This window comes from Pelophylax lessonae (genome assembly GCF_965119305.1).
Source record: "Pelophylax lessonae genome assembly, chromosome: 3".
Classification (NCBI taxonomy): Eukaryota; Metazoa; Chordata; class Amphibia; order Anura; family Ranidae; genus Pelophylax; species Pelophylax lessonae.
The window spans coordinates 656,829,867-656,842,484 of record NC_138770.1 but is presented as its reverse complement, the minus strand read 5'-3'; the positions used below and the strand labels follow the sequence as shown (position 1 = coordinate 656,842,484).

Genomic DNA, 12,618 nt, shown 5'->3' with positions numbered 1-12,618 from the left:
CCTGCATCCTCATAGGACAGTCAGAGTAGAATAAAAACTCCTCCTACAAGCTTTAACCAGACACTTATAGATAACAAGACTGCTATATACTGCTGCTGAGAAAATATTAAGTATTTAGCAGTTTATATTTACTAAAATGATTGCATTTCCATGTTCTGTGTACCTTGGGAGACCAGATATAGTGAATGCAGGCTCCTGGGTTTAGTAACACTTTAACTTCAGATAGAGCGCTAATGCATGTAAGTGCTACTTCACAGCATCTTCAGTTAGACATAAAATCCCCATCCCTCCCGTGTTTGCTTCACACACCTCTATCTGAGCATATGCAGCTGCTTCACGGAGAATACCAGAAAAAGCTGAGTCCATTTTCTTCCATATAAGGAAATTGGCTCTGCATTATCTGCTAAGAGATAAGAACATAAAACACATTAGCTACATCACTTAAAAGATAAATTCTGACAGTATATTGAAAATGTAATTATTTATAAAACCGGATTTAGACTAGGCATGAATGAGAAATTACGAGTCCCCCATCCCTTTTAAACGACTCCCTCCACAAGAGACTTGATAATAGTTGCTACTAAGTAAATGCTTAAAACTTTGTAGCTGATCACTTAAGGTGATTTAAACATTTTTGCGAATGTCTAGCTTCATCTATGTCATGTATAATTCATGTGATGTAATAGTTTGGATCCTCATTTCCTTTAGCTACCGGAAGAAAAGATCTGTGGCGGATGCGATATCGTCTTGGGCAAAATCTAATAAAAATGTTGGTCTCTATGAGACATTAGCGGAAGTGATAGAGAAAGAAAGTGAATTAAAAGGTATTTTGTGTCTAGATATATGCATTGTATATATTTCCTACTGTCACTATCACATGTGAAGATGCTTGAGGGTGTACTAAGTATATGTCTCTGTCTTCATTAACAACTTTCCGCCCGTCATATAGTAAAATGACGGCGGCAAAGTGGTTGTCCCATCCTGACTGGGCATCATATGACGTCCAGCAGAATAGGCCGCAGAGCGACGATCTTGGTTCCCTCAATGAACTGTAGCTCCCCAGTGCCGGCAGCACTCATGCAGCCCCAGACCATGACACTCCCACCACCATGCCCGACTGTAGGCAAGACACACTTGTCTTTGTACTCCTCACCTGGTTGCCGCCACACACGCTTGACACCATCTGAACCAAATAGGATCTTGGTCTCATCAGATCACAGGACATGGTTCCAGTAATCCATGTCCTTAGTCTGCTTGTCTTCAGCAAACTGTTTGCGGACTTTCTTGTGCATCATCTTTAGAAGAGGCTTCCTTCTGGGATGACAGCCATGCAGACCAATTTGATGCAGTGTGCGACGTATGGTCTGAGCACTGACAGGCTGACCCCCCACCCTTCAACCTCTGCAGCAATACTGGCAGCACTCATACGTCTATTTCCCAAAGACAATCTCTGAATATGACGCTGAGCACGTGCACTCAACCTCTTTGGTCGACCATGGCGAGGCGTGTTCTGAGTGGAACCTGTCCTGTTAAACCGCTGTATGGTCTTGGCCACCGTGCTGCTGCTCAGTTTCAGGGACTTTGTAATCTTCTTATAGCTTAGGCCATCCTCATGTAGAGCAACAATTCTTTTTTTTCAGATCTTTAGAGAGTTCTTTGTCATGAGGTGCCATGTTGAACTTCCAGTGACCAGTATGAAAGAGTGAGGGCGATAACACCAAATTTAACACACCTGCTCCCCATTCACACCTGAGACCTTGTAATACTAACGAGCCACATAACATCGAGGAGGGGAAATGGCTAATTGGCCCAATTTGGACATTTTCACCTAGGGGTGTACTCACTTTTGTTGACAGCGGTGTAGACATTAATGGCTGTGTGTTGAGTTATTTTGAGGGGACAGAAAATTTACACTGTTATACAAGCTGTACACTCACTATTTTACATTGTAGCAAAGTGTCATTTCTTCAGAGTTGTCACATGAAAAGATATGATAAAATATTTACAAAAATGTGAGGGGTGTACTTACTTTTGTGAGATACTGTATCTCTGGTAAGACATTGACAGAGGAAGAGAAGTTTGCCCCATTTTGCAAGCATGAAGCTCTTTGGATTTTTAAGTTAAACACGTTGTCCCCTACGAGAAAAATTTTGGAGTTTGTCCCTTCGGGAATTTTCGTACGAAAAGTCTGAATTAGCTTTCGAAAGTTATGTACACACTATACCAGGAGTCCCCAAACTGTGGGCCTCCAGTTGTTCAGGAACTACAATTCCCATCATGCCTAGTCATTTCTGCAAATGTCAGAGTTTTTTACAAAGCCTCATGGGACGTGTAGTTCCGCAACAGCTGGAGGGCCGTAGTTTGGAGACCCCTGCACTATACAAAAATCGTAGAAAAGTTCTTTTGGTCGAAAATTCTCGCCCGGATTTCTTATAGTGTGTGTACGAGCCTTAAGGTTCGCTTGTTTTTAAATAAAAATAATAACCATGTTATACTTATCTGCTCTGTGCAAGAGTTTTACACAGACCAGCCGCGATCCTCCTCTTCTGGAGTGCCCAGCTGGTGCTCCTTGCTCCTTCCCTTCATCAGGTGCCCCTACGGAAAGCCGCTTTCCCTGGTGAAACCGTGCAGGCGCGCTCCCAAGTCCCACTGCTGAGTCCATGGACACAGACAGCGGGACTCAGCCAATGAATGCAATCAGTCTGTCCAATGAGGAGAGAGACAGTGGCTGGAGCCGCTGCGCTCGTGCACATCGCTGGATTGGATGGGGTCAGGTAAGAAAAGGGGGGGGGCTCTGGGGGCAACTGCAGCAAAGAAGGTTTTTCACCCTAATGTATAGAATGCATTAAGGTGAAAAACCTTGAGACTTTACAATCTCTTTAAGCTTTCTGCCATCCTGAATACCGGCATTGTTATAAACATTCACTCCTTTGTGTGCAACTCCAGACTCCTCTCTTCCGCTTGGTCTGGCATTTTACAGTTCCGTTACCAAGAGCCCATACTCAATGTGTCGTAATGTCCATTCAAAAATGGCCGTAAACTAAACACATCACTGCCTAGAAAAAACTTTATTCCAGGTCTGTAGTCTGAAAGTCTCTGCATGTGGCTACACACCGGTTCACACCATCACCGTATCTGAATCGCACAGGAACGCACTGTGTTTTGATGTGCAATTTACATGCGGTTCTGTGCAGTGCAATTTTAGCCCATTAATTTTTGAATTGATTGAAAATGCACAGCACCACACCAAACACTGCGTTTGCGACCTGCATTTGGGGAGTCATTGAAGTGATTGTAAAGTCTCTTTTTTTTTTTTTCTAAATAACAAAAAAATATACTGTTATACTTCCCTCCTCTGTGAAGTTGGTTTTGCACAGAGCAGCCCCGATCCTCCTCTTCTTGGGTCCCTCTTCGGTGCTCCTGGCCCCTCCCTCCTTTCGAGAACCCCCACAGCAAGCAGCTTGCCATGGGGGCAACCGAGCCGAGCCACAGCTCCGTGTTCATTCAGACACGAGGCATCGGCACGGCCCCACCCCCTTTCTCTCCTCATTGGCTCACTGAATTTGATTGACAGCACCAGTGTTGCGATCTCAGCCAATGAAGAGGGAGAGTCTCCGGCAGCCGAGGCAGTCCTGGATGTAGATGGGCTCCGGTAAGTATCAGGGGGTGCTGAAGGGGGCTGCTGTACACAGAAGGCTTTTTATCTTAAAGCGGAATTCCGGCCTCAAATACCTTTTTTTAAAAATACCCCTATAATACTAATCCATCGCCCTTTACAGAACCGCTATTCTCATTCTCAAGGTGTACAGTATTGGATTTTATTTAAAATCGTACTTTTAAAAACGCTGTCTGAGCGCGGCCATCTTGGATGTGGGCATCTGAAGCCGCAGTGTGTCCTTCTTCCTGATTCCAGGGAGTGTTCTGGGAGTTCTTCCTGATTCCAGCCTCCTGGGAGTGATGACAAACAGCTCCCAGGATGCAATGCAAAGGCGGAAGTGATGTCGGTGGCCGTGGCCACAGAGGGGGGTGAAGGAGGAAGTACAATTAATCATGTCCTGAAAATAAGGTAAGGGACCCCCGAAAAAAATTGAAAATGCCCAATTGTTGATCAGCATAGCGAGCACTCCAGGAATCACTAAAGATGCAAAATAGGCCGGAACTCCACTTTAATGCATAGAATGCATTAAGATAAAAAACCTTGTGACTTTACAACCACTTTAAATTTTTATTGACCCCCCACTGCAGATCGCAAATGTAGTGCGTTTTGCATGTGGTTTTGAATAGCACAGGAACGCACAGCGATTCAGATGCGTTCATGGCGTTAACCAGGCTTTATAGACTACCTATCCATTGTAAATAATTTTCTCTGTGCACGTGCAGAAGAAATGTGGAAAATGCCAGAGAGTTTGTATCAAAGGCTGCACAGCTCCCTAATGGGTGCACAGTGTGGATTTTACAGAATTGACACGTGGAAATAAAACTGAAGGGGGGGTGCTAGTGATGTTTTTTGCACCCCAGCAACATCCAACTCTTCTAATCTAAAACATTTTTTATAGTTTTGGATATGGAAAGGGATTAGAGAACCTGTCGGGTTTTTATTGCTCTCTGTGCCCCCTTTAAGAAGATTTACTCTATTTAAACTGATCACCAAAAGCAAAAGTGGAAAAAAATTCCCAGATTTTGGGTAATCATAAAAACAGGAATAGGGGAGATTGAAAGAAAATCCCAAATTTTAGGTTGTTGCCAGAATAGGAATAAAGGAGACTCTAGAGTCCTGAAGTCCTATCTGAATAGTTCATAGCTGGATTTAAGGGACTTAGTGCAGCTCCTAAGCAGATAGAAGGAATAAATGTAGTAAGAGACAAAGAGAGGGCACTTCTAAGTGATGCAGATTAAATCATTTATTAGTAAGAAAAAAGGAAATTAGCCACTTACATTAAGTAACCTATCAAGCTTAAAAGCCGTCATCCATGAGGACCTGGGTCATTGAAAGCAGATAGGAGCAACACCGCCAGTGTTAGAAGATGCGTTAAGCTACACATTAGGCTACGCATTTCAAAGCAGCCACGCCTCTTTCCCAAGCCTTGGTTTTGGTTTTTTGTTGTTTTATTTGAGAACTGGGATGGGAGAAGGGAGGGGTGGGATACTCCAACTGAATAACTATGCACAATTGCTGGGACTTCTGGTTAACAATGGATGCGGCAAGGCCGCTGCTTCACCTTGCCACTATAGTGAAGAAGAATTAATTGTACTGCACTGTGCATCACTCTTCAGGGTCCTACTTGGCACCCCCTTTTTCCCTACTCTTCAGGGTTTTACACGGCACCCCTTTACTCTGACACTCTGTGTGAACTGACCCCTTGATCCTCTGACTTCACTGGAGTGGTCCCCCTTCCAGGGCAGACCCTTTGACAAATCCCCTGGTACTCACGGACACTGTTTTTCACGGAAGACTCTGCCAGCAGCTCCACTGTCAGCTCCACTGGATCCTCTGCAGCTCAGCTCCACACCTGGTTCACTAGGCTGACTGCCTAAGACCTCCATCCTCATATAGCAGGCGGAGAGACAGCCCGTCAGCCTCCTCCAGGGACTCTGCTTCCCACCAAAGACACCCTGTCACATGTCCCCCTGGCTTTTTTGAGCAATCCCAGGATGCACTACAAGAGTGCCCACCCACTGAGACTCCCACAAAAGCCAATGTGTCACTGGCTGGGTTTCCTCCACTGTCCAACAAGCTCCCTTATTCGATACAGTGGGGACATTCCCTCAGACCCAGTGAATCACACCTGGAAACATGCAACAGGCAACCTAACAGATCAGGCTCCCCTGATAAGCAGAAGGAGCATAAGATGCTTTTACCTAGCACCTACCTAGGAGGGTGCTACACCAAGTTTCTATGATGTCAGACTGGCTCCTGAGCTGATATATCCTCTGATTTTGAGCTTTGCATCTCCTAACACTAGCTGTGTTGCTTCCACCTCCTTCAGATGACCCAGTTCCTCATGGATTTTAAGCTTGATATGTGCTTTTATTCCTACTTCATGTGAGTTGCAAATTTGCATTTTTTACTAATAAATTATTTAATCTGCTGCACTTAGAAGCGCCCTTTTGTGTTTCCTTTAATTATACAAAAAGCCAATGATCACTTCTCCTGGCAGTGAATAGGCTCCTATGTCTAGTGTGATTCGCTGTATGGTCCATGTTCAGCGAGGGGCTGCCATGACAGACGGCCAGCTCCTACTCCCTTGGCCTAGAATGGCAGCAGCTACTAGGAAATGTGCAATGTTTAACTGGTACTGTGAATTAATAAATTGAGTGTTTCTGATAGTTTTACTATGGTAAGTATGCAATTGTAAGCTTATCTGTACCCTTAATGGATCTTGAACTGAGCACAGGTTTACTTTTACATCAGAGCTGAATACCTGGTTTACCTGTAAAATCCATATTCCAAATGGCAAGCACTTGTGAGAGGACATTTGACATGTCAGAAAATGAATTTGGCTTTCTCACGGAAATCTTTTTTTATGACTTTCTATTTAGCTACAGATGAGTCAGCACCCACTAATGTGTTTGATGATCTGGAGCCAAAGAAGAGTATGGAAGCTGAATCCTTACTAGAATATGTAGAAAGGTAACCACATGGCTTTTTGACATTCCTAATATTACAAAAAAAAACAGCATCGCACTTAAGAATACATCAATATAATTAAATCAGTTTTTTTATATAGCCTTATTGGCCTTTACTAAGAAGTCCAACCAAGGATTGAACCATAGGTGTGCCAGATGTGCCTGGGCACACCCTAATCAGCCCCAGCATCCCCTCCTCAAGTCCCCCTGAGCCCCCATTGTAACAGCGGGTGGGGATCTTCTCCCTGCACCCGCTGTCACCCATTAAAAAGAGCGTGGCTGTGCGGGGCTCCACCCCCAGCTGTGTCATTCATTCTGTGAAGTTCTGTGAATGAGAGAACTACCATCAACCATTGCGGCTGACGGCTTGTAGTTCTCAATGTACTACAAGGGCGCTCATTGATTTTTCCTGCCATTCAGTAACTGCTTGCCCATACAAGGTACGAACACACAGCAACACTAACAGTCTGCAGGAGACTGACACTACACCCGCAATCTGCTGATCATGGGTGCAATGCTGTAAAAAAATTATAAATGCAAATTTTTATACCTGAGAAAAGATATGAATTCATTTTTTTTTTTTAAAAGGTGAACAATGGTTTTGCACAGAGCAACCCCAATCCTCATCTCTGGTCCCCCACTGGTGCTCCTTGCTCCTCCCCCCTGCCGAGTGCCCCCATAGAAATCCACTTGTTATGGGAACACTCGTGCATGCTCACTCCAGAGTTGGCTCTGTGTGTCCATAAGACACACAGAGCGTGGCTTGTCCCCACCCCCTGTGGAGAGACAGAGCCAAGAGAGCCTCTGCTCTCGTGCACATTGCTGGATCAAGATAAGTATTTAGGCTCAGGAAAGTATTTGGGGGGTGAGCTGCTTGCACAAAGTTCTTTTACCTTAATGCACAGAATGCATTAAGGTAAAAAAAAAAAACCTTCTGCCTTTAGAACCACTTTAAGAGGCTGGCTTTACAATACCAAAAAGGCTTTTCTGTTTTCTAAGTGTTTTTTGTATCCTTAAAAAGCTTGCTTCCTTTTGACCTCTAAAGCTATCCATAGACTTCAGAAGGTAGAGTACTGTACCTGTAGTAGAGTCTATTACAGCCTTTCTCAATCTTTGTAACATAGAGGGGACCTTTGCATTAACTTTCTGGGCTTGGGGAACCCCTGCTGATAATTACTATGCTATAGCTAATGGTACATTATTGTGATGGTCAGTGGGGAAAATGCTCTTTACATTTGTGGTCATTGGCAGGAATCCCTCTTTACAGATTGCTAAAAAGATAATTGCTGCCAGTTATTACTTATCTAAAAAACAGAAATTACTTTTTGGTTAAGGAGCCCCTAGCAACCAATGATGGAACCCTAGTTGAGAAAGGTTGGTCTATAAGGCCAGCTGAGATAAGTTCACAAGTCCTTTTTATGAAGAGTTAAGAGTGAAGAGTGCTAATGTTGGTTTACAAAAGAATAATAGCGATTGGGACAGGTTTTCTAAACTACATATTTAATTGTTTCCCATAAATAGTGACAACTAGCAGATTTGGGGGCCACTTGCAGACAGAAGATGTCATCTGGTCTGGCCAAAAATGCTTTAAAGCCCAACTCCAGAATATTAGCAACCCCCCTCCCCCCACCTTTTAATTAACTGCTGGTATGGAAAAAAAACCTATCCAATGCCCATTTTACTTACGTTAAGCCACGGTCATGAGACGATCCTTCTCTCTTCTCTTTACTTCCTGAGGTCCTTTTTTTGGGTGCCAATCATCACTGTCTGCAAGATGTGAACATCTCCTATTGGTGGATGTGAAACTTCCAGTCCTCTCTCATAGGCTCTAGAGGCAGGAGAACTCAGAAGGTCGGTGAGGGGACTAGTGCCCAAGAAGATAACGAGCAGGCAAAATGTCCGGTCCTCAGGTTAGAAGATTGGCTTGGCTTATAGAAGAGAGTGCAACTTTTACTCATTACACTGCACGGTGGCTTAGGAAGCAGTGTTAGCAATCTAGACTGAGGAGTAAGAGGTGATTGATACACAATGCATTATTTAATTTTATTTTTTTGTCCTGGAGCCTGGAATTAAAGTTTGGATAGGCTTTAACTGGGCAAGAATCATACTCTCCAAAAAAAATATGCTTGGAGAATGTTATTTTAGTACAGGACTGTGCAAAATGGACTTAAAGGTCGAAGCCATGCCCAAAACAAAGTCAAGGGGATGGCAAAGAACTGCTTACCAATACTGCTGGTAGGCTCCTTGCAACTGATCTTTTTCCCGGGACTGATTACCATGCCTTGTTTCACACTGTGTCTCCATATGAAAGTGGCCTTTTTTTTATAGTAACAGGGCTTTGTTTTTTCACGTCTGACAAGTTTCCCCAATGACTGGTGAACTGATAACCTTTGGGGAGGGGGAGATCATAACGAAGCAGCACAGGAGAAGTGGAGAAAGCACAGATTCACAGAATAAATTGAGCAGAAGCAGGGAGATCCTTCCACTGAAAGTCCTCAGGTACAGCTTCTTCTCAAAGACCCTTCAGAAGAACAGCGAGCAGCACAGAAATGTCATCACTAGCTTGTGGGTAGGGCACGGCTTAACAAAAATACACTCAGAGACCGAGGAAGATGAAAATAGTATAGTGTGAGAGTTCCAACAATGTACAAATAGGACCAGAGCCACTTACAAACAGTAGCAGAGGATCGAGGCCCTGGAATGATGCCGACCGCTTCTGCAGCGGGGAGTGGGAAGGCGGCCTGACAGTGGCGGGTGGTGTATATGGGGCGCAGGGGTGCCACCCCCCCTATCCATGCGTTCGGCCCCCTAATATACATGCGGTGTGCCGGACGCATGGAGTTCAATGGGGCTTTTTTTTTTTTTTTAACCATGTGATTAGAGCCAGAGGCTCTCACAGGCTAAAAAAAAGGGTGGGCTCGGGGCGCAGAGCAGTGCGCCCCGAGCCCACCCAGTTGTGTGACAATAGTGAATGAAAATTAGCTATTGTCACATGGATCCTCCTCCTGGCCAATCAGGAAGCGGGTTTTGAGACCCGTTTCCTGATTGTCCGAAAAGGAGTAGCCATGCCATTGGGCATGGAGGAAGAGGAAGGAGACGCAGAAGACAGGGGGAAGAAGCCGAAGCTGCCGCCTGCTGCTGCATACAGGCAGGGTGAGTGAGGGGGGGTCCTGTCCTGTCTTGTTTCTCCTGTCCTGTCTCGCTGTGGTCCGGGGGGGTACGGTGTGTGGCGGCCTGGTGTGGTTTGGGGGAGTATGGTGCGGTCCGTCTGCCGCCCCCCCGGCCCATGGAGCACCAGCCGCTACTGCGGCCTGACCCGTCCACAACCAAATGGGAGGCTTCTTACAAGCAGATAGTGTAGTCCCTTCCCTTTCCCAACTTCTCAGGAACCTTTCCCTGCCGCTAAGCATTGTCCCTGCCAGACGGGGAACCTGTCCCTATAGTGACTACTCATGTAAAGCGCTCCAAACTCAAGAGCCGGTGTATTAAATAGACTCTGCCTGACCCAAGATAGCTGCCGAGGTCACATAGGATGCCAGCATCCAATCCGACAGCCGCCTCATTGTGACAACCGTAAGTCATAGAGGAACTGGGTTCTTTATGACCTCCTTTCTCATTGCTGCTTCGGTCAAGCGCCACCTACAGTGGAGGATACAGACTTCACCTGCCTACAAGCTATACAGGGCTCAGGAAGACAGCAGATCTCATGAGAATAGCAGCCTTTCAAGGCAGGAATAGGCAGGACATGCCTTAGAAGTTCCCACCTGCAAATATGCAATTATGAGGTTATAGGAACCGCAATGCCAAGGCAATATCACATATCAAATACTGTACTGCTGCTTTTCAGGAGGAGGCAAAAGGTGCATTTTCACTGTGCTACTTAGCTGCAATTGGCCTTTATATATATTTTCTAAAGACAGCAAATGTCCATGTTTTCAATATAGGTCCATTTTAACTCTTTCCTGGAAACCTATTTTAAAAACAATTAAAAATGAACAGACAAAGCTGCCAAACAGTTTTCTCTTGGGAATAAGAAATGTTATTCTTGGAACAAAACACTGTGATAGTGACATGACAAAGCTAATTAACCTTATTTAATGTGATGCCCTTGTGGCAGCTAATATGCTGTCCTTTTTGATCACAATGTTATATACTCCAGCGCTTAGAATATATGCTTTGTCCTTTCCCAGATTTAATGAGCTGTTAGTCAGCGGACAGTACAAGGCTGCGGCTATCTATGCAGCTCACAGTCCCAGGGGCATTCTCAGAAATACAGAAACCATGGAGAGGTTTAAAGGTAGGACAAATCCTGTACTTTTTGTGTTGCCATATTAAACAGTAAAAACTGTGTAGGAAACGGTTGTAGTGGAACTATCCTTTACCCATAGTGGGAAGGCCGGTTCACATGACCACAGGAGCATTTACTTACCCACACTGGACTCTTGCCTCAGCCATAACACTGTTTATGAATGTTTAAAAAATGTAATTGCGCTTATCACTTTGGTGTAGCACTATTTAAATAAGGCCAATCATATGACCTGTCCCCACAAGGATTACACTGTGGCCTGCATTTTATGAATGAGCCATCAAATGCAGGCCACGAAATGGAGTATTACTGTGGGATATAACAGATAGCGATCTTCTTTGTATAAAACATTTTACCTACCTTGGCCTCATTTCTGTTATTAAAGACATGTCAATTTTTTGGAAATGTAATTCCTATCTGTATAAGCTATGTGCAGGAACTCATGACATCCACTTATATGCTACATCGCAATTTTGTACCACTGCATACCTGTTTGTTTTGTTTTTTACTTTTGGGTTAACCAGATGTAATTTAATTATTGGGCACAATAAAATTGTTTTTTAAACCTTTAGGATGATGTCTTTACACTTGGTGATTTTTGGGCTCTGATTCATGGGTGTACTTTTCATAATGTGTCCAGGAAAAGCTATTTTCTTTCTTGTCCATTGAGAAAGTCTTCCACCTTTTGGGCTATACAGCCACCGACAGGAGGATTAAATCCTGGCAAACAAAAACTGTAGGCCAGCCCAATATAACCCCTTCTACTATAAGCTTGCCTCGTTCATTCTTCAGCTTTATTGTGTAAAAGACTAACATATTCTTACTCTTTAAAGTAGAAGTTCACCCAAAACCTAACTAATGTTAAACCTATTCTATGCCACATTCTAAGCTTAATTTATCTAGCCCTGTAAAGAAGAAAAAACTATACTTACCTGTTTTGCAGCGGTTTGTTGAAGGGGGTTTATTTTATGGGCCTGAGTGCTGATGTCATCTGCTGGGTGGAGTGTTGCGTGTGAAACCTACATCTAAGAAGTTTATGATCTGCTTGGGCTTTGAGGGACAATGTCTCTTCAATTCTACTCTTATACCATTGTCAAGCTGCTGGTGGCAAAAGAACCCTTCTTTCTCAGTGGAAACATAAGGAACAGACATTGCAAAGTCTTCTACCACTGTATCGGTTATGGAACATCCCTAGCGTATCTCAATTCCTGCATTATCCACGTCTAGACCACCAGGCTTGGCTCCCAGCTAATGCACGAGGTCTGAAGCTCAAAGTTTGTCCAATCCTTAGACAATCATTCTCAGGCATGAAGGTGCTTCCCCGCTTTCCAGAGTGGGGGGATGTTTAGTAACCTTTTGAACACCTTGTGCTTGCATTTCAGACACCTTGGTGCTGAAGGTGGTAGCCAAATGCTACAAGCTGGAGTTTTACTCCCTCCTTCTCACCTCCAACCTTCCTTTTCATCACACAGATCAGCAATTCTCCATCAGGACTTCTGGATCAAAATGTTACTCCTCCAGTTTCTGTGGCAGAATGATTTCATTGGGTTTTACTCCAACCAGTTTACTTTTCAAATCCAAAGGGGACATGTACCCCAAACTGGATCTAAAAACACTGAATGCCTGTCAGGTCACCTGTGGCCAGGTGACAACTGCACCCTGTTGGAGGCAGGGGCGCAGCGCAA

At 44.3% G+C, this 12,618-nt stretch overlaps 1 protein-coding gene across 1 annotated transcript in view; it reads left to right on the top strand.

Annotated features, from left to right (window-relative positions):
• The window catches only part of CLHC1 (clathrin heavy chain linker domain containing 1), a 61,305-nt gene that overhangs the window by 26,546 nt on the left and 22,141 nt on the right, over window positions 1-12,618 (top strand). Inside the window, exons 6-8 of the mRNA XM_082252622.1 lie at window positions 709-824; window positions 6,541-6,631; window positions 10,818-10,924. Coding sequence (XP_082108748.1) covers window positions 709-824; window positions 6,541-6,631; window positions 10,818-10,924 — 314 coding nt within the window. The remainder of the gene's footprint in view (window positions 1-708; window positions 825-6,540; window positions 6,632-10,817; window positions 10,925-12,618) is intronic.